Source organism: Camelina sativa, chromosome 6 (genome assembly GCF_030686135.1).
Source record: "Camelina sativa cultivar CO46 ecotype springtype chromosome 6, ASM3068613v1".
Classification (NCBI taxonomy): Eukaryota; Viridiplantae; Streptophyta; class Magnoliopsida; order Brassicales; family Brassicaceae; genus Camelina; species Camelina sativa.
In genome coordinates, this window is record NC_141885.1 from 26053099 (window position 1) to 26072671 (window position 19573).

General features: G+C 35.6%; 6 protein-coding genes and 1 pseudogene across 55 annotated transcripts; 1 reads left to right on the top strand and 6 right to left on the bottom strand.

Annotated features, from left to right (window-relative positions):
- Window positions 1–557: 557 nt before the first annotated feature.
- On the bottom strand, window positions 558–2652 carry LOC109125212 (MATH domain and coiled-coil domain-containing protein At2g42460-like). Its single transcript, XM_087454820.1, has 4 exons — window positions 2459–2652; window positions 2176–2336; window positions 1877–2082; window positions 558–1781 (listed from the first exon to the last, which is right to left on the bottom strand). Exons 1-4 carry the CDS (start codon window positions 2563–2565, stop codon window positions 720–722), a joined length of 1536 nt encoding a protein of 511 aa, XP_087310946.1. The 5' UTR covers window positions 2566–2652; the 3' UTR covers window positions 558–719.
- A 644-nt stretch (window positions 2653–3296) lies between these two features.
- On the bottom strand, window positions 3297–5577 carry LOC104699401 (MATH domain and coiled-coil domain-containing protein At2g42480-like). Its single transcript, XM_087454821.1, has 4 exons — window positions 5394–5577; window positions 5123–5280; window positions 4603–4802; window positions 3297–4465 (listed from the first exon to the last, which is right to left on the bottom strand). The coding sequence occupies exons 1-4, from the start codon at window positions 5492–5494 to the stop codon at window positions 3440–3442; spliced, it is 1485 nt and encodes a 494-aa protein (XP_087310947.1). The 5' UTR covers window positions 5495–5577; the 3' UTR covers window positions 3297–3439.
- A 965-nt stretch (window positions 5578–6542) lies between these two features.
- On the bottom strand, window positions 6543–8659 carry LOC104699402 (MATH domain and coiled-coil domain-containing protein At2g42480-like). The gene is made up of 4 exons (XM_087454822.1): window positions 8485–8659; window positions 8157–8326; window positions 7497–7732; window positions 6543–7375 (listed from the first exon to the last, which is right to left on the bottom strand). Exons 1-4 carry the CDS (start codon window positions 8583–8585, stop codon window positions 6773–6775), a joined length of 1110 nt encoding a protein of 369 aa, XP_087310948.1. The 5' UTR covers window positions 8586–8659; the 3' UTR covers window positions 6543–6772.
- Window positions 8660–9523: 864 nt separating this feature from the next.
- On the bottom strand, window positions 9524–11262 carry LOC104699403 (MATH domain and coiled-coil domain-containing protein At2g42480-like; annotated as a pseudogene).
- Window positions 11263–12174: 912 nt separating this feature from the next.
- LOC147943006 (MATH domain and coiled-coil domain-containing protein At2g42480-like) lies at window positions 12175–13545 on the bottom strand. Its single transcript, XM_087454828.1, has 4 exons — window positions 13442–13545; window positions 13173–13353; window positions 12824–13021; window positions 12175–12695 (listed from the first exon to the last, which is right to left on the bottom strand). Exons 1-4 carry the CDS (start codon window positions 13543–13545, stop codon window positions 12180–12182), a joined length of 999 nt encoding a protein of 332 aa, XP_087310954.1. The 3' UTR covers window positions 12175–12179.
- Window positions 13546–14227: 682 nt separating this feature from the next.
- Window positions 14228–16425, top strand: LOC104793172 (uncharacterized). Of its 50 annotated transcripts, none has more exons than XR_015559956.1 (6): window positions 14228–14592; window positions 14756–14830; window positions 15057–15160; window positions 15330–15401; window positions 15566–15947; window positions 16029–16425. XR_015559956.1 is itself a non-coding variant. In XM_087454827.1 (5 exons), exons 2-5 carry the CDS (start codon window positions 14795–14797, stop codon window positions 16032–16034), a joined length of 264 nt encoding a protein of 87 aa, XP_087310953.1. In that variant the 5' UTR covers window positions 14265–14592; window positions 14756–14794; the 3' UTR covers window positions 16035–16425. The 50 variants fall into 50 exon arrangements, 2 of the variants coding, with proteins under 2 accessions (XP_087310953.1, XP_087310951.1); XR_015559955.1 differs by having other exon boundaries at window positions 14264–14592; window positions 14756–14874; XR_015559951.1 differs by having other exon boundaries at window positions 14265–14592; window positions 14756–14874; window positions 15524–15960; window positions 16094–16425.
- A 543-nt stretch (window positions 16426–16968) lies between these two features.
- Window positions 16969–18993, bottom strand: LOC104699406 (MATH domain and coiled-coil domain-containing protein At2g42480-like). The gene is made up of 4 exons (XM_087454824.1): window positions 18799–18993; window positions 18489–18652; window positions 17793–18007; window positions 16969–17692 (listed from the first exon to the last, which is right to left on the bottom strand). The coding sequence occupies exons 2-4, from the start codon at window positions 18598–18600 to the stop codon at window positions 17144–17146; spliced, it is 876 nt and encodes a 291-aa protein (XP_087310950.1). The 5' UTR covers window positions 18601–18652; window positions 18799–18993; the 3' UTR covers window positions 16969–17143.
- Between the last annotated feature and the right edge of the window lie 580 nt (window positions 18994–19573).

Consider the following 19573-nt stretch of genomic DNA (forward strand, 5'->3'; position numbering starts at 1 on the left):
CATGCCATTACAAAATCTTTCAAAAATTATATTCTTCTATTTTATTGGATGATAGATAATTTTGTAATTTTGACAATCTCTTAATCTGATGTACATATATTCCCATTGATACACTTAAAATTTTTTACGATTTTGTGTAATTTCGTAAAAATTACGAAACGCAAATATATAAGTAATCTAAGAAATAGTACAAAAAACTTCAACGTAAATCATGGTGGAAAATTATGTTTGTAACTCATATATCTTCATTATTGATACAAAAAAAAAAAAAAAAAAAAAAGCAAATTATCACTCATAGATTCGCAACAAACCATAACAAACCGAAAAGAGAATAGTAGCTTAAGGAGCCTAAAAATAATACAGAAGTGTAAAGAACTAGTTATATGTTGAATCTAGATGGATGAGTTGGTATGGTATGGGAGCTTCTTTCTTTGAACGACTATCAATCTCAAAAATGAAAGCATGGTGAGCTTTGCAAGAATTTGTTTGTTGGTTGGAATCGGATCAGAACACTTAAACCCAAAGCACGATCGAACCAAAAATTAAACGTCAAAAAGTGAGAGATCAGCCAAAACTAGCAAGAGAGATAAAACAGAGAATGAAACCATCAACATAACTAGGTCTTTTGACTAAAGAGAGAATGAATTACCTAGAACTCTTAAAGCAAAATAAAAACGAAACAAAGGAAACGATAGTAGTCTAATCACTTGATCTTTACATCAAGCAAACTCGTTGACTAACAAAAAATCATCATCACAAAATTTGGCCTTTTCCTTGTCCAGTTCAACTTTGAGATCCAACACCATCAGCTCAAGGTTCTTGAAGCTTTCCTCAAGTTGTTGGACCCGAGACCTATAAGCATCATCTGTTTTCTTCCTCGCCAAATAAACTTGTTCAAGCTTTGACTTCACGTCCACTGTATGGTTCAATTCCATCAGCTCAATATTCTTGATGCGTTCGTCGAGTTGTGTGACTACTGACTCATTAGCATCATCTGATTTTTTCCCTTCCAAGGAAAGCTCATCAAGCTTTGACTTGAAGTCCTGTTTGAAGTCTAATTGCATCAGCTCAAGATTCTTGACACGTTCTGCAAGTTGTTTGACTACTGACTCATTAGCATCATCTGATTTTTTCCTTTCCAAGGTAACCTCCTCAAGCTTTGTATTCAAACCTTCCAGCTTAACATCTAATTCCATAAGCTCAAGATTCTTGACACGTTCCTCGGTTTGTATGACCCGAGACTTATTAGCATAATATGATTCCTTTCTCTCCGAGGAAAGCTCCTGAAGATTTGACTTCAAACAGTCCAGCTTAGAGTCTATTCCCATCAGCTCAAAATTCTTAACACGTTCCTCAAGTTGTTGGACTCGAGAACTGTCAGCATCTTCTGCTTTTCTCCTCTCCAAGGAAACCTCCTCAAGCTTTGTCTGCAAATATTCCAGCTTAAACTTCAATTCCAACAGCTCAGGATTCTTGACACGCTCCTCATGTTGTTGGACATGAGACCCATCAGCATCTGCTTTCTCTTTCTCTCTTTTCAAGGAAAGCTTATCAAGCTTTGTCTTTAACCAATCCAGCTTAAATCCGGCTTCTGTTAGCTTGCTCAAATCACTGTAAGCGTTTATTAGCTCAGCCACCGAGAGACTCTGTGGAGGCTTGTTTAGTCTCTCCATGAGGCCTAGGAGGACATTCATGTATGCCGTTCTCACCAATTGGCTCTTGGGTTTGAAATCTACTGCCATGTCTGGGTGCTCTGCAAACATCCAACTCACTGAGCTAACCTAAACCAACGGCAAAAATGTAATTAAGCTAAGCATGCAGTATACATATATGAGCGCCAATCATCCAAAAAAAAAAGATATTGGAAACTCCTTACCTGAGTATAAGGAACCTCGAAACCATTGATATCTAACATCTCTGTCCCACTTGCGTTTCCTTTATGAACAACTTCAACTACTTGTAGCTCTACTTTAATGATCAGTTTGTCATTCTCTAAAAACTCTTCTTCTTTAAGCTTGCTAACAGGCAATACTTTGGGATAACCCCAAGCTGGGACCTCATTACAGAACAAGTCGCATGCTTCTAAAATACATTAATAAACAAACAAATATATATCAACTTATTATTTTCCAGCAACAAGATACATAAATATAGTTGAAGATAAGTTTAAAATACCAGATGTTCTTTTGAGCTCTTCGCCGGATTGATTCAACATAATGAATGAATGTTTAGCTCTCCTTTTCCAACCAGCTTGTAATGATTCAGGATTTGCAACGTGCAGATACACAGATACATGATCTTTATTAAGGTATCTCTTCGGGTGAACTCTAACAAACCTAAAAAAAAATACAAAGATTAAACCCCATCTTTACTGCTCCAGATCAAACTAGTTAGATACCTTAATGAATATTTTTGTTGTTGATCTAGCCAGTGAATATCTGATTCTTGTAGTTTTTACCATTCGCATCCGCCGCTTATGAATATAGGAGAAGATATGACATCCTTCTTCTCCGAAAATTTATCTATCTCAAACGTGAAACTCGTCTTCAGATGATTCTTCTCCATATCTCGTTAAAACGCTTTGCTACTTGGAAGTTGGAACCAAAAATAAAAACTAAACCTTCTCACAAAACTTGTTTAAAATAATTTCACACTAAACCTCTTTCTCTATCTAATAATATTTATAGAGGATACTTGTTGATTAACTATAACAAAAACCGTACTTATCTTGGCCATAACAATAAAAAGGAAAACAAACTTTATAAAACCCTATCTTAAAAGCAATATCGAATATTGAAATTTATCTTTTGTTTTTTTTTATAATAGATAAATAAAATCAACACGAATTATATTAGGAGAGAATGACCAACAATAACAGAGTAGACAAATCAAAATTAGAGAAAATGACCAAAAACAGAGTAGGAGACATTGGAAGATACTAATGATAAGGCCTCTTCATGGGATCCAATTTAGGATTTCTTCTTCAACGAGAGCAAATTATCGTTGTGCATGTTTGAACTCTTTTTTTTTGTTTCTTCATTATTTTGTTAGCAGTGGTAAGTACCAAATTGTTGGTAACTTAATAAATTATATCATAATATATATGTGAGTAATTTACATGATCATTTTGTTCTTCTCCAATTTTTTTTCTTTTCTACCACTTTGGTGATATTTAATAAGGCCAAGTCCTATTGATTCAACATGAAACAACATATAAACTTAAATGAAAACGTCGAAAAGTGTGACGCATGTAAAACAGAGAAAGAACCATTATCATAATTCTTGCATGTAAAAACAGAGAGAAAGAACCATCATCATAATTCATAACCAAGTCTTTCCATTAAGAAGAAATCTATACTATTAGAAATAAAAAAATAAAACCAAAATAAAATAAAATAAAACCAAAACTAAGAAAACTTGATCTCTACATCAAGCAACCTTAGTCGACCAACAAAAAACCATCGGCAGAGGATTTAGCCTTCTCGTTGTCCAGTTCAACTTTGAGATCTGAAACCATCAGCTCAAGATTCTTCACCCTATCCTCTAGTTGTTGTTGGACCTTAGACCCATCAGCCTCTGATTTCTTCTTCTCCAAGGAAACTTCCTCAAGCTTTGACTTCAAGCTGTCCAGCCTCAAGCCATTTTCCATCAGCTCAAGATGCTTCACCCTATCCTCTAGTTGTTGTTGGACCTTAGACCCATCAGCCTCTGATTTCTTCTTCTCCAAGGAAACTTCCTCAAGCTTTGACTTCAAGCTGTCCAGCCTCAAGCCATTTTCCATCAGCTCAAGATTCTTCACCCTGTCCTCTAGTTGTTGGACCTTAGATCCATCAGCATCATACGAGTTCTCCCTCTCTAAGGAAATTTCCTTAAGCTTTGAGTTCAAACTGTCCATCCTCGAACTATTCTCCATCATCTCAAGATTCCACACCCTATCCTCTAGTAGTTGGATCTTAGATCCATCAGCATCATATGAATTCATCCTCTCTATGGTAATTTCCTCAAGCTTTGACTTCAAAGTGTCCAGCCTCGAACCATTTTCCATCAGCTCAAGATTCTTAACTCGTTCCTCGAGTTTCTGGACCAGAAAAACATTAGCATCACATGAATTCATCTTCTTCTCCAAGGAAATTTCCTTGAGCTTCAATTTGAAACATTCATTCTTGTAGCGGGATTCCAACAGCTCAAGATTCTTGATGCGTTCCTCGAGGTGTTGGACCCGAGATACATCATCAGCATCTTTCTTAGTCACCAAGGGAACTTCACCAAGATCATCATCTGCTTTCTTACTCTCCGAGGAAAAGTCACTAAGCTTTGACTTCAACCAGTCATGCACCTTTACTTCCGCTACTAGCTCGCTAACCTTGCTGCAAGCACTCCTCAGCGTATTAAGCACTTGTTTCTTTGGTTTGAATTCTTCTGCAATTTCTGGGTGCTCTGCGAATATCTTTCTCACTAATGCAACCTGCAAAGGGAAACGTGTTTTCGTTACTCACAAAACGAATCTGTTATCTATACGCAAAGACGCAAAACCCTAGGAAGCTAGGCAAGTAATTTATTGATCAAAAACAGAAACAGAGACGGAACCAATTTAAAACTTGCCTGAGAAGCATAATCTTGGGAACCGGTATTGTCCACAGTCTCCTTCTTCTTTGATGCAGCTTTAACAACTTTGATGTAGACTTCAATGATGAGTCTGTCCTCCTCCAACAAACCTTTTTCCCGTAACTTGCTTAGAGGCAAGGCCGTTTCGAAAACGCAGGATGGATCCTTAGCGCCAAACGGATAGAGTGCAAAATAAGCTGTGAAAAGACCAAAAAAAAAAAAAAAGGTTTAGTCCTATCAAATTTCAAGTTCAAGAAGGCCTGAACAAACAATTAACAAGAGTCAGATCCAAAACAAGTCTACTAAAACCAAGTATAACAACCATAAAAGCTACATGAAGATTTCCTGTTTGAAATATACTAACAGATCTTAACTCATACATCAACTAGACTCTTGATATCCCCCTATATACTGCTTAGGAATCTATACTACACCGTTTGTATAAGTTTTCCGAACAGGAATGACAATTCACCAAAAAGAGAAAAAGAAAAAAGCATGGAAGGATATAAAGCATTACTCCGTGATTTGTATATCTGTTTGTCAGATTGATTCAGCAAAGAGAAGTAACAGTAAGCACTCCCATTCCATTCACTTCCCAATGATTTAGGATTTGCATTGTATAGGCGCAAGTAATCCTCACATAGACTATTTCCCTTGGGATAAACGTAGAGAAACCTGAAAGAAGAATATAAAACAAAGATTAATTAAACCCTTTTTTAATTAAAACCTAGTGCTGCTACTTACAATCGAACTCATCAAGTTTTCAATGAATACAGAGAGAAGCTTACCATTCGCATCCGCCACTCACGAATGTCTGAGACGCTATCGCATCTTTCTTCTCCGAGAAGTTATCTATCTCAAACCTGAAACAGGGCTTTTGATTCTCCATAGCTGCCTTAAACGCTTTCGTCGATTTTTTTTTTTTTTTTTAACTTCGAGCAAAGACGAATTTCTCAGAAACTTTTATTTGTTACTTTCACGCATAGAAGTCCTCTTTTTATAGAAAAATAAAAACCTTCTCAAAACCCTAGTGTAAAAAGGAAAACTGATATTTGACCAAAAAAAAAAAAAAGGAAATGGAAAACTGATAATAAATAAGTTAAATTAAATCTATCCAAAACAATTACTTAAGTACACCGAAAATAATAATTCCTATAAATAAATAAATAGATAATCATTCCTCTCTTCGTAATATATATTCTGACGTCAATATCTCTTCTTTAAGATTTTTAATTAAAAAGTAATTTTATTTTAATACGAAAAAGGATCTATAATATTTTTACTCCCTCTTTTCAGTTTCTTGTGGGAGAATTGAAGAGTTTGACGTGTGTGGTAGCTATTTTTCTCTCTTGTGGCCCTATGTGTGGAAGACGTACAATAATCGCCAGCCAATCCTGAGGTGGATGATGATGAGATGAGGCACATGGTTTCAAAAGGGACTCTACAACTGAGCATACGGTCCTTGGTTGGGTATCTGTTTTGGCTGAAGAGCGATGTTGGGCAAGTATGCAGTGGAATCTCGTGTTTGTTTGTTTAATCAAAGACATGAGCAGCACAAGTAACATGAAGATTGGTTTTTCTCAGACATATTTCCAAAACAGTTTGAACTTTGAACAAGTGTTACCATTAATTTCCCAATGATTTTTAGATTCATACTCCTATGTATTGATCAAGAATGAACTTAAGCGCCACATGCACATATTAATTCTATTAGTCCTATTACTTAAGCGCACTAACAAAGACAAATACTTTATTTAGGAGAATTCTTGCATAACACTGTAAACAAAGAAAATGGGAAATATTGTTAACAGGCCAAAAACAGAGGAGGAAGATCTCGAGTTGATGGTGATAGTTTTATAATTTAACAAGAATTAAAAGAGACAAACACGTTCTTCTCCTTATACCATTTGCAGATCTCAAACGTGTAGACATGGTGAGGGTCAAGGAGAATATGATTTGCTCATTAATTTTGGGATTGGATCAGAACACATGACCACCCTAAAATATGATCGAATGAAAATTTCCAAAAGTAGCGCAGATAAAAAAAAAAGAAATGAAACCATCAAAACTCTTCTAGACTCTTACAATTCAGAAAGCAATAAAACCGAAACATAGGAAAGGCAGATATTGTCTCCTAGGGAAATTCTTTATAAACTTAATGTCTACGTCAAGCAACCTCGTCAACCAACAAAAATCCATCAGTAGAATATTTGGTCGTCTTTTTGTCCAGTTCAACTTTGAGATCCGACACCATAATCACAAGACTCTTGACGCTTTCCTCTAGTTGTTGGACCCGATACCAATCAGCATCTGCTTTCTTCTTCTCCAAGGAAACTTCCTCAAGCTTTGAGTTCATACAGTCCAACTTGAAGTCCAATTCCATGAGCTCAAGATTCTTGAGGCGTTCCTCTAGTTGTTGGACCCGAGACCCGTCATCATCATCTGATTTCTTCGTCCCCAAGGAAACCTCCTCAACCTTTGGCTCCCTGAATTGCTGGATCACGTCAGTAATTTCTTTCTTGCCCTTCAAGGAAACCTCAGCAAGTTTTAACTTCAACCAGTCTATCTTAAAACCTACTTCCTCCAGCTCACTCAACTCGCTGTGAGCATTGCTTAGCTCAGTCTCTGAGTGATTCTGTGATGGCTTGTTAAGTGTCTCAATGAGGTTGAGGAGGACATTCATGTATACTGTCTTCACAACTTGGTTTTTCACTTTTAAATGTTCTGCGATGTCAGGGTGCTCCTTGAATATCTTCGTCACTGGAGTAACCTACAAAGGAAAAGTTTGCTAAGGCTACTCAGGAAAGGAGTGTGAATCTATACGCCAAGAATTAATCAACCCTATAAAGTAAGTAGTTTATTCAAAAACAGATTCTTATAAACTTAATTACCTGAGAAGCAAAAACATGAAAACCGTTATTTTCCACAGTCTCATCCTTCTCTAATGATACATCCTCTCCTTCTCCATCCAAAGCGTCAACATTGTTAATGTAGATTTCAATGATGAGTCTGTCGTTCTCCAAATATCCTTTTTCCTGAGGCTTGCTACGAGCCAAGGAATATGGCCAACCCCAGGATGGAGTCTCAGCGCAAAACTCGGTGCTTTCTTGTCCTCCAACTGCTCCAACTGTGATTATTAAAACCTAGCTTAACTTCTTCATCAATCATATGCTTATGTAAGTAGCTACCTCTTCAAAAAACATGAGTATATATATAGGCCTCTTGCTTGAGAATGTTTTTTTTTTTAATCTGGCCACTGAAGCTATTAAAGATTATAGGCAAAACAAATGGGGATATAATTCACTCCACTATGAAGCGTGATATTTCTACATGTGTCTTAGGGTCGGTATCGATGTTATTCACGTACAGATTCAAGATCCCTATGGCTCCACTTGTTTAACATTATTTTTTTTTATTTTTTTTTTGAACCAACAGGTTCTCTCTCTAGAGCATATACATGAACATTTGTAAATTCGAGAAAAAGTATAAAATTTTAACCAAAATCAAACATAGAAGTATATACATTATTGATTATACAATAAATTCATTACTTGGTGATCTGTAGAACTCTTTGTCGGATTGATTGTGCAGAACGAAGTAAAAATTAGCAGTCCTTTTCCATCCATTTCTCAACGATTTAGGATTTGCGACGTTCAGGTACAAAGACAAGTACTCGTTAAATTTAAAAACTCTATCTCCCTTCGGATGAACGTTGAGAAACCTGAAACAATATAAAACAATGATTAACTCAGTTTTCATGAGTGCTACGTACAATCGAATTCATCAGTTTTTGAGAACATGTGATATTATTGAATACAGAGACTATAAATTTAATAACAAAATCTAATTAAAGTTTCCGATTAATTCATATCGATTTACCATTTGCATCCGCCACTCACGAACACCTGAGACGTTATCAGAGCTTCCTTTTCCGAGAAGTTATCTATCTCACACCTGAAACACGGCTTTTGATTCCACATATTTGATGAAAACGCTTTCGTGGTACACTTTGTTACTTTAGAGAAACGACGAATTTTGGAAATTTTGTTTTGATACTTTCACACATAATTAAAAGTCCTCTGTTTATATAGGAGGCACTCAAAACCCTAATTAAAATAAATTACATAAATTAATTAAGTCTAATTAATTAATAAGATTACGTAAACCCTAGCTCTCTTTATAATTCGATTATTACGTCTATATTGTAAGCTTTTTGGTTAATAATGTCATAATTTTTTTTTTATATATAAAGCAAACCTTATAAGAGATTTTAACACCTTGATATAATGGTGTGTCCAAACTATGAGCTTCGCTACCATATAACATGATGTGCGGATACATATCATATTGGTTGCAATTATTCGATTGTGTTGGTGAAAATAGTGTATGTTCCTCAACTCTTTGTTTGTCCACTGCTTGTAGTTTGTGCGTGACAGCGAAGATTCATGATCTTTTCCTCAAATCTTATAGATGTAACTACCCAAGAAAATAAGTGAATCTTCTTAGAATACTGTTTGTTGTGCTATGTGGAAGCCACGGAATAGTCGCCTCCCAATTCAGTAGGCGGATGATGATGTTCAAGCTTTTGAGGTAGCCCCCAACCATATTTGTTTGGAACAGCTTGTAAGTAAAAACTAGACGATACAGAGGAGGCACTTGTTATCAAAAGCAGTCCTTGGTTTGTTTTCTAAATAGGATGAAGAACCATTCTAAATAGAATTAGTTTGTATTAACATGAGCGGCCCTAATAACATGGTAGTAGTAAATAATATCAAATCAGAAGAATCGTTAACAAGTGACCAAAAGCTAAGATAAAAACAAAGAAATGAAAAATCAACAAAACCAGGTCTTTCGATTAAGCCGAATCTCTAGACTATTATAGGATTCAGAAAGCAACATAAAAATGAAACAAAGGAAACAGAGGATATTGTCTAGTAAAGATCTCTCTATATATAACTTAATCTCCACATTAAGCAACCTCGTCGTCGACCAACAAAAAACCATCATCAGAAGTTTTCCCCTTCTTCTTGTCCAGTTCAACATTGAGATGTGACACCATCATCTTAAGATTCTTCACGCTTTCCTCTAGTTGTTGGACGCGAGACCCATCAGCCTCTGTGTTCTTCTTCTCCAGGGAAACATTCTCAAGCTTTGTCTTCAAACAGTCCAACTTGTAGTCCAATTCCATCAGCTCAAGTTTTTTGACGCGCTCCTCTAGTGTTTGGAACCGAGAACCATCAGCTTCATATGATTTCTTCCTCTCCAAGGAAGCCTCCTCAAGCTTTGTCTTCAAACAGTCCAGCTTGAAATCCAATTTCATCTGCTCAAGATTCTTAACACGCCCATCGAGTTGGTGAATATCAACAACTGCTTTCTTCCTTTTCAAGGAAACTTCATCGAGCTTTGACTGCAACCAGTCCAGCTTGAACCCTGCTTCCTTCAGCTCACACAACTCACTGCGAGCATGGATTAGCTCAGACTCTGAGTGATTCTATGTGAAGTGTCACAATGAGGTTGACAAGGACATTCATGTATTCCATCCTCACCACTTGGTTCTTTAGTTTGAAATCTTCTGCCAAGTCTGGGTGCTCGGAGAATATCTTCCTCACTGAGTTAGCCTACCAAGATAAAGCTAAGTATGAATATGTATGCCAAGAAGCAAACCCTATAAAGGAAGCAAAAACAGATCCTTTTCAACTTACCTGAGAAGCAAAAACTTTGAAACCGCAGATATCCACAGTGTCCTTCTTCTCTGATATACCTCCTCCTTCAACATCATAAGCTTCTACAATTTGAATGTAGACTTCAAAGATGAGCTTGTCGTTCTCGAGAAACCCTTTTTCCTGAAACTTGCTTTGAGGCAAGGTCTTTCGGAAACCCCAGCTCGGGGACTTCTCCTTAAACTCTGTTTGCTTTTAAACTATGAAAAAAAAAAAAAAAAAAAAAAAAAAAAAGCAGAGTTAACTTCTAAATCACATGCCTACATAAATTAATTGAGAATGTCAAATACCAAAAAGAGGAAAAAAGAAAGAACAAAAACAAGATCTAGACATGGCCGGTAAGGATATATAGCTTCATTACCAGCTGATCTGTAGAGCTCTTTGTCGGATTGAGTCAACAGAACAAAGTAATAATCAATACTCCTATTCCAACCCCTTCCCAATGATTTAGAATTTGCAACGGACATGAACAAAGACAAGTGCTGATACCTAAAAGTCTCTCCCTTCGGGTAAAGAGTGAGATACCTAAAAAAATATATAAAACAAATAGTAAACCCTTTTGATGTTTTGATTAAACCCTTTTAAATTAGTGCTGCGTACAATCAAATTCATCAAGATTTGGAGAACTCGTACGCTATTATTGAACACTGAGAGAATTTAATAACAAAGCTAATCAAAAAACCGATTCTTACCACTCGCATCCACCACTTACGAATGTCTGAGACGTTATCTTAGCTTCCTGCTCCGAGAAGTTATCGATCTCGAACCTGAAACTCGGCTTATGACTCCACATATTTGACCTAAAACGCTTCCTTAGATTTTGTTACTTCGAGAAAATTACGAATCTCTCAGACACTCTGTTCGCCACTCACGAACACCTTTGACATTTGGGCAGCTTCCTTCTCCGAGAAGTTGTTTATCTCAAACCTGAAACATGGCTTCTGATTCCACATCTTTGATGACCTATAAACGCTTCCCTTTGATTTTGTTGACTCGAGAAAAATAAGAAATTTTAAGCAGCTTCGTTTCGTATAGTCCCCTTTGTCTATATATATATATAGATGAGAGGACGCAAAAAGAAAATAAACACTTTCTCTAAACCCTAACTCAAAAAGAAACCAATTACGTGATTGTGCGGCTAATCGAACATCTGTTAATGGGCTTTTTGGGCCCATTAATAAAAAGAATACACAAGTCCCTTCAGCCGAAGAACCCTATATAATACGTCTATTTCGTTGTGTCACCATAGGTCTTGATGTTTCCACAAAATCTAGGCCCTCATCATGCGAAAAGATACACAGATCTCAATTGTTTCAACCCCTCTCTTTCACAAAAAAGAACTGTTTCAACTCCTCCAGTAAATTAAAATTATGAAATGGACATAAGTACTTGATACATCCCAAAACGCAAACCGGGATTTGATTAGAGAATGAGAACACATCAATTAATTTCAAATCTTCTTAATCTAATGGACCAAAAACAGAGGAAGGTGGTCCCAAGTTGATGTTGTTGAGCGTTGAATCAAAGGACAGACATGTTCTTCTTTTGCCATTTGCAGCCGCCGCTAGAAAAATACATGATATGGTATCTTCACTCTTCGAGAAGTTTATCGATCTCATACGTGAAAAATTTAGTGAGTTCAAGGAGTATCATTAATTTGCTCGTTAACTTTTGGATTAGATGCCATAACACATTAACTCAAAAAAAAAGATTCACGGAAAGCATCCAAAGTAGTAGTGCATATAAAAAATGAAAAAAAAAAAAAAAAAAAAACCATCGACATAATTAAAAGCAGATATTTCTATAAAAGCCAAATCTCTAGACTATTAGTACCATATCTCTATGTCAATCAACCTAGTCGATCAACAAAAAATCATCAGCGGAAGATTTGGCCTTCTCCTTGCCCAGTTCAACTTTGAGATCTGACACCATCATCTCAAGATCCTTGATGCGTCCCTCCATTTCTTTGACCCGAGAACCATCAGCATCATCTGATTTCTTCTTCTCCAAGGAAACCTCCTCAAGCTTCGTCGTCAAACAATCCAGCTTTAAGTCCAATTTCACCAGCTCAAGATTCTTAACACGTTCACCGAGTCGTTGGACATCATCAGCACCTGATTTCCTTTTCAAGGAAACCTCATCAAGCTTTGCCTTCAACCAGTCCAGCTTGAAGCCTTGTTCCATCAGCTCACTCAACTTGCTGTGAGAATTTCGTATCTCAATCTCTGAGTGATTCTGTGAAGGTTTGTTAAGTGTCTCAACGAGGTTGAGAAGGACATTCATGTATTCATTCTTCACGAATTGGTTCTTTGGTTTGATATCTTCTGCAATGTCTGGGTGCTTCGCAAACATCTTTCTTGCTGAAGTAGCCTGCCAAGGATCGTAAAAGTACAATATTATTGTTTAATCATAAAAGGAATCTGAGTCTATACGCCAAGAAGCAAACCCACATAAAGCACAAAACCAGAAGAAGAAACAGGTCCTTGTTGTTAACTTACCAGATAAGCATAAACCTGGAAACCATTTATAATCACAGTCTCCTTCTCTGATACAACTCTGCCGTTTCTATCAACAAGTTCAACGTCACTAATATAGAAGTCAACGATGAGCTTGTCCTTCTCCAAAAGACCATATTCAGTAAGGTTTCTATAAGGCAAGGTCATTGTCCTTCCCCAGGAAGGTGTTTTAGCGCAAAACTTGTGGCGTGGTCGTTTTTCATCTGTCGAAAGAAAATCACAAAAAAAAAGTTTTAAGTCAACTACTTCATTTATCACATGCCTATGTATAGTTGCCGCCTCTTAAAGATCGCAAACATGAGTCTAGCTAAGGCCTAACATATAATATAACTTCATTACTATTAGGTAGTTGTGATCTGTAGAGCACTTTTCCGGATTGATTCAACAGAAGGAAGTGACATCTAGCTTTCCTTTTCCATCCAGTTGGTAATGATTGAGGATTTGCAAGGTTTAGGAACAAACACATGTAACTATTACAACGACAAGTCCCCTTCGGATGAAGTGTGAAATACCTGAAAGAATATAAAAACAAAGATTAAACTCTTTATTAGTATTAATTTTGTTGTTGTAAAGCTGACTATTCGATTTTTCTCGTTTTACCATTCACATCCGCCGCTTATGAATATAGGAGACGTTATTTCAGCATTCTTCTCCGAGAAGTTATCTATCTCAAACCTGAAAGCCCTTGGCACTTGATTCCCCATATGTGATTCAAAAGCTTTCTTAGATTTTGTTACGTCGATCGAGAAAGAAAAAAAGATATATATTATGAGAAACCCTCTCTGTTTATATATTGAGGAGGCAAACAAGTAAAACAATTCTCAAAATCCCAACATAAAAAGGAGTAATTTAATCCTAACTGATTAATTAAATATTGTTTTACCGATTAAAAAACAATTTGATAATTACGAATATGTATAAATAATATTTTTTGTACCAAATTAATAATTGTATTTTGTCCTAACCAATATGATCATAAGTAATTACATTGTTTAATTCTATTATTATGTTTTTCTGCTTCTTTAAACATGTTAAGAATGTTTGGTAATTCTATATTTTAAAATATTATAGATAATTTCAATAGCTTTTAGTTATTGCCTTCTTAATTAAAGAGTTTAAGTCCAAAATATTACTATTGGTATACAAAAAAGATACTTAAAAAAAACTATTTAAGATATACATAATTGTATGATATATACAAAACCTTTTTTTTCCTCAAATGATATATACAAACCTATAAACTACTGTAACGCCAATAATACTCAAATCACCGGAATTCTTTTTTATTAAGATCGTTAGAGCTTCTTTGTCGGGAGCTTTTAGAACGAACTCTTAGCATAACTATGATTAAAAATAAATAAAAAAATAGGAAAATAATAAGAATTCGGTTCTTATTTAGGAGGTTTAAGAATCTCTAAGAGGTGGTGACGTATTCGTTTCTGATTGGACGAAGATTTTGTTATCAAAAAAAAAAACTTCTCTTGTTTCTTGTTCTTCCTCTTCTCTCTCTTTTTTTCGCCTCTGCAATCGGGAGAGATTTTTCTCTCAAATCGGAACCAATCGGTGAAGGAGTGAGAACGAAGGAGTCGAAGGTAACACCTTCGTCGTCACTGGAGGTCTCGGCTTCGTCGGTGCCGCCCTCTGCTTAGAGCTCGTTCGCCATGGAGCTCGCCAAGTCCGCTCTTTCGACCTCCGCGACTCTTCTCCTTGGTCCGATGATCTCAGAATCAGTGGCGTTCTCTGCATCCAAGGTTTCAATCCCATCGATCCCTTTTTTCTATCTAACCTTTGAATTCCATCGATCTGATCTCTTAATTTCTTAAATCTCAAATCCTATGAATTAGTTGGTAGATCACAAACAATGCTCTCTTGTCAATTTTAGTGGAATTGATGATGATGATGATGATGAAACAGGGGATTTGACTAAGAAAGTAGATGTAGATAAGGCTTTAGATGGAGCGGACTGTGTTTTGCATCTTGCTTCCTATGGTATGTCTGGTAAAGAGATGCTTCAGTTTGGTCGTTGTGACGAGGTTAACATTAACAGAGAAAAGTTTCCATACAGTTTTGTGGTCTATATGTTAATTGTAGAAATAGTGTTATATGAGCAATTCTGCCCAGACAGAGAATAGTTCAATTTTTTTCTGACTATCATCTTTCATTTGGTTCTTAGGGTGTCAGGTTGTATCTTTCGTAACCTGACTTGCTTTCTCAGGTTGGTATAGCTTCTCAGCTTTTGTGGAAGGTTGACAAAACTGCGATTCTTAATAGTCCACTGACTGTTTCATCCCCAGTTCCTGGATTATTTAAGCAGCTGAGGTGCAACTCTTTTTGCCATTTTAACCACTCTAAATGCTTGTAAACCTTTTGTGGAAGCATCAGCCTCGTGTCTTGCTTATCTATTCATATCTCTTGGCTTATCTCATGGTACATACAATGCATCCACAACTCACAACATACTTGTGTGTCATTTTGTTTTCTGATGCAGGATTCCCCTCTTTGGTGAATTTACTTGCCAAAATGCTATCTTGGCTGAGCGGTTCATTGAAGGAGGTAGCGCGTATGTACCAAAATAACTTATGCTCGTAATAATCTTTATGTAGGATTCATCTTGTTTATCTTTAGAATTGAATTGTGAAACGTGTGGATGGGATTGTGTGTGATATGAATCATATGATATAGAGATGAGAGATCTTGATTATGTGTGAAGAAGACTCTCAACAGGTCGTAGAGGAGATTCATGAAATAAAAGTGGTTGGTGTCAAGGAATCAATTTCACCAGAGAGAGAACCATACTGCGCAAAACAATTGATTCCCCAATCTAAGGTACAAGTCTCTTTTCTGGAACCTAGCCATAGACTTCACAGTGATATAGGTGTTTCACAATGCTATGGAGCTGTACACCTTGGGGACGAATGAGACTATTTCATTGCGAAAATTAAACCATGGGTCATACTCTCGGCCTCTTTTCTGGAACCTAGCCATAGCCTTGGTGATGCTGTAGTTACAGTTTCTAAAGCTTCTCAATCTAGTATTGTTGCTGTTGTGCTTGCTTCAAGTGTTTCTGATGAGTCTAAGCTTAGTTCTGCATCAGGTTTAACTTCAGGTAACTTTAGTTAGTAACAAGAGAAGCTTGAGTCTTGTTTATTACGGTTTTGGAACTGATTTTGGGTGTTTGTGTCTATAGGCATAGTGCTTGGTTTGTTTGAAGATAGTAGGTATAAGTCTGAATCAAAGAAACCATCTTTGAAGTCTGTTGATATCATTGGATTTGGAACTGGTCCTGCGCTAGAGAAGAAGCTGAAGTATGATGATGATGTTTCTTACGGTGTGATTTTCGGGAGAGAACTCACTAACTCTCCTGCCAATGTGCTTACTCTTGGTATGGATGGTCTCAAACACTATCATGTTTTATGGTTTGTTGAGTTGTCCTATTCTGATTTTGGTTTTGTATTTTGGCACATATCAAGATTACAACTAAACTTTTTTCCCATTTGTAATTTCTATTTCTATTTTAATATGCTTTTGTGTTTTGTATGTTTAAAAGTTTATGAAATGCAATAATAAAATCTTCATTGTTTAAACATTTAAACATTAATTTTTTTTTTTTCAAAACTAAGAACCTCACTTATAAGAGTTTACCATTGGAGGAGTAGAATTTTAATTAACAAACAAAAAGTTCTTATTTTATAAAAGTACACTTTTTAATACTAAAAAATTTAAGAACCCCAAAAATACAAACCTACCAATAAAGATGCTCTTACATGCATCAACAAAAATATCAATATATATATTTTTATCATTAAAGATATTTATTACCATATCAGTTTTTTGTTATTATATTAACTTTAGTGAGCCAATGGTGTTTATTACAATATTTATTACGTAATAGTGTAAAAGGTTTATTAACCCAAATTTAGTTTTGAATTCGTCAGTAAGTTCTCAGTGGATGCAATGAAAGTTGTAAACAAAATTTTGGTCGGACACGTGAGTGAGCTTAATAACGACATAAACTGAATTACCTTAGAGCATCCAAACTAAAGTGGAAGTTTCTCATAATGGAGTTTTCATCAATAAAATTATATTCATTTTGTTTTAACATTATTATCTAATTTAAAATTTTAAAATAAATAACGCACAACTTTACTATCTAATTATTATATTTTAGATTCTCAAACATCTCTCTTTCTCTCCTCTTATTTTTTTATTTCTTTATTTCTTTATTTATTTTAAACATGAAAACCTTGGTGAAAAGCTCCCAGTACTCTAACAAGTAACAACACAATCGAAGTGCCTAAAATTCTAATAAAACTTTGTATTCTCCGTCCAGTCAACCTGTTCCATCAACACAAAATAATCATCAAAAGATTTGGCCTCATCCTTGTCCAGTTTAACTTTAAGATCCGACACAACTATCTCAAGATTCTTGATGCGTGCCTCCATTTCTTTGACTCGAGAACCATCAGCATCATCTGATTTCTTCCTCTCCAAGGACACCTCGTCAAGCTTTGTCTTCAAACAGTCCAGCTTGAAGTCCAAGTTCATCAGCTCGAGATTCTTAACACGTTCATCGAGTTGTTGGACATCAGCATCTGATTTCTTCCTCCTCAAGTAAACCTCATCAAGCTTTGACTTCAACCAGTCCAGCTTGAAGCCTTGTTCCATCAGCTCACTCAACTCACTTTGAGCATTGCTTAGCTCACTCTCAGAGTGATTCTGTGAAGGCTTGTTAAGTGTCTCAATGAGGTTGAGAAGGACATTCATGTACTCCGTCTTCACTACTTGGTTCTTTGGTTTGAAATCTTCTGCAATATCTGGGCGCTCTATGAATATCTTTCTTGCTGAAGCAGCCTGCATGCCAACAAGGAAAAATATGTTCATGTTACTCAGAAAGGAAGCAAACCACAAAAGGCACAAAATCAAAAGAAGAAACAGATCCTTTATAACTAACCCGAGAAGCAAAAACCTGTAAACCGTTGATGTCTAGAGTCTCCTTGTTCTCTGATTCAACTCTGCCTTCTCCATCAACAATTTCAACACGACTAATGTAGACTTCAACGATGAGTCTATCATTCTCCAAAAACCCTCTTTCCTGTAGCTTTTTAAGAGGAAATGTGTTTCGGAAACCCTTGCCTGTAAACTTAGCACTATACAAACCCTGTCCAACTGTGAAACACAGAGAAAAAGAAAAAAACAAGACAGAAAAAGTTTAACTTCTTCATCAGTCACAGGCTAGCTTATGTATAGGTGCTGCCTCTTCAAGATTCAAACCTTTGTTTAGACCTATCAACAACATCCTATAGTTAAGGTAGGCTTAATCTAAGAGTTGGATACCGAAACCAAGTCCACAAAAACCCTAGAGTATTATAACTCATCACAAAAGCTAAATAAAAAGTGTAAGGTCTTAGTTAGGGTCTTATAAGCTAAACACGATGCGTGAGCTATCTCTACTAGTCCTCCGCCCATATATATGTAGAAATAGACCTCAATTCATAACATCCAAGAGAGTAAGAGACTCTTGGTCTCTCCACCTATATTCTGAAATCTACACTAGACCGTTTGTAAATTCCAAAAGCTAATGAAATTTCAACAAAAGGAAAACAAGAAGAAAAAGTTTCAAACATGCATGGATATATAAATTTATTACTTTGTGAACTGTAGAGCTCTTTGTCGGATTGATTTAACAGAACGAATCGAAAATTAGCTTTCCTTTTCCATCCCTGTCCCAATGATTTAGGATTTGCAACGTACAAGAACATAGGCAAGTGATCACCACAAAGACTATCTCCCTTCGGATAAACGTTGAGATACCTGAATTTTTAAATTTTTTATTAGTGCTATGTAAATCGAATTCATCAATTTTTGAGAACATATCGTTCTCGAATATAAAGAGAAGAAAAAAGGAACATATATAATCAAAAACTATTTAAAGATCCGATTCTTCTTTCTCATATTACCATTCGCATTGGTGACTCACGAATATCTGAGACGCTATCACAGCTTCCTTCTCCGAGAAGTTAATCTATCTCAAACCTAAAACTCGAATTCCTCTGCACTTGATTCTTCCCCATTGTTGATTCGAGAGCAAAGGACTGAAATAATCAAAAACTTCTGTTTCTTACTTTCACAGATAAATTAAAGCCCTCTCGGGTTTATAGAGGAGGAGGCACGAACTATATATATAAGAAAAACTTCTCAAAAACTCTTAACTCAAAAAAGGAAACCAATTACCTCTCTCTTAATTACTTACTAGATAAAAGAAAATTTAATATGAGTAATTAAGTAAAGTGGAAATAATAATTATAGGTTGTCCTAAATTATTAATTATGACAGAAATTACAAAACTTTTATTTAGTTATTTACTTTTTGAAACATATAATAATTTTGGCAAAAGATATTATAATCAATTTAAATATTTATACAACTTCTAATTTTTAAGAAATTTTGGTAAATCTAATATTTAAGTTAGTATAGATAATTTTAAAATCTTTAATTATTGCATTTAAGAGTTTTAGTCCAAAATATAGCTATTGATATCACTGATTTAATTTGTATACAAAAATATATTTAAGACACTTTATTGAATATTTGATATATACCCTACAGCCCATAAATTCTTATAGTCCCTTTTCCCCAATATATATTGGATTTTTAGGCTTTTTCTTTGTTACATATTATTAAGTTTCTTTGCACAATTTATATTTATTTAATATTTTTAACTAATTGAGTTCT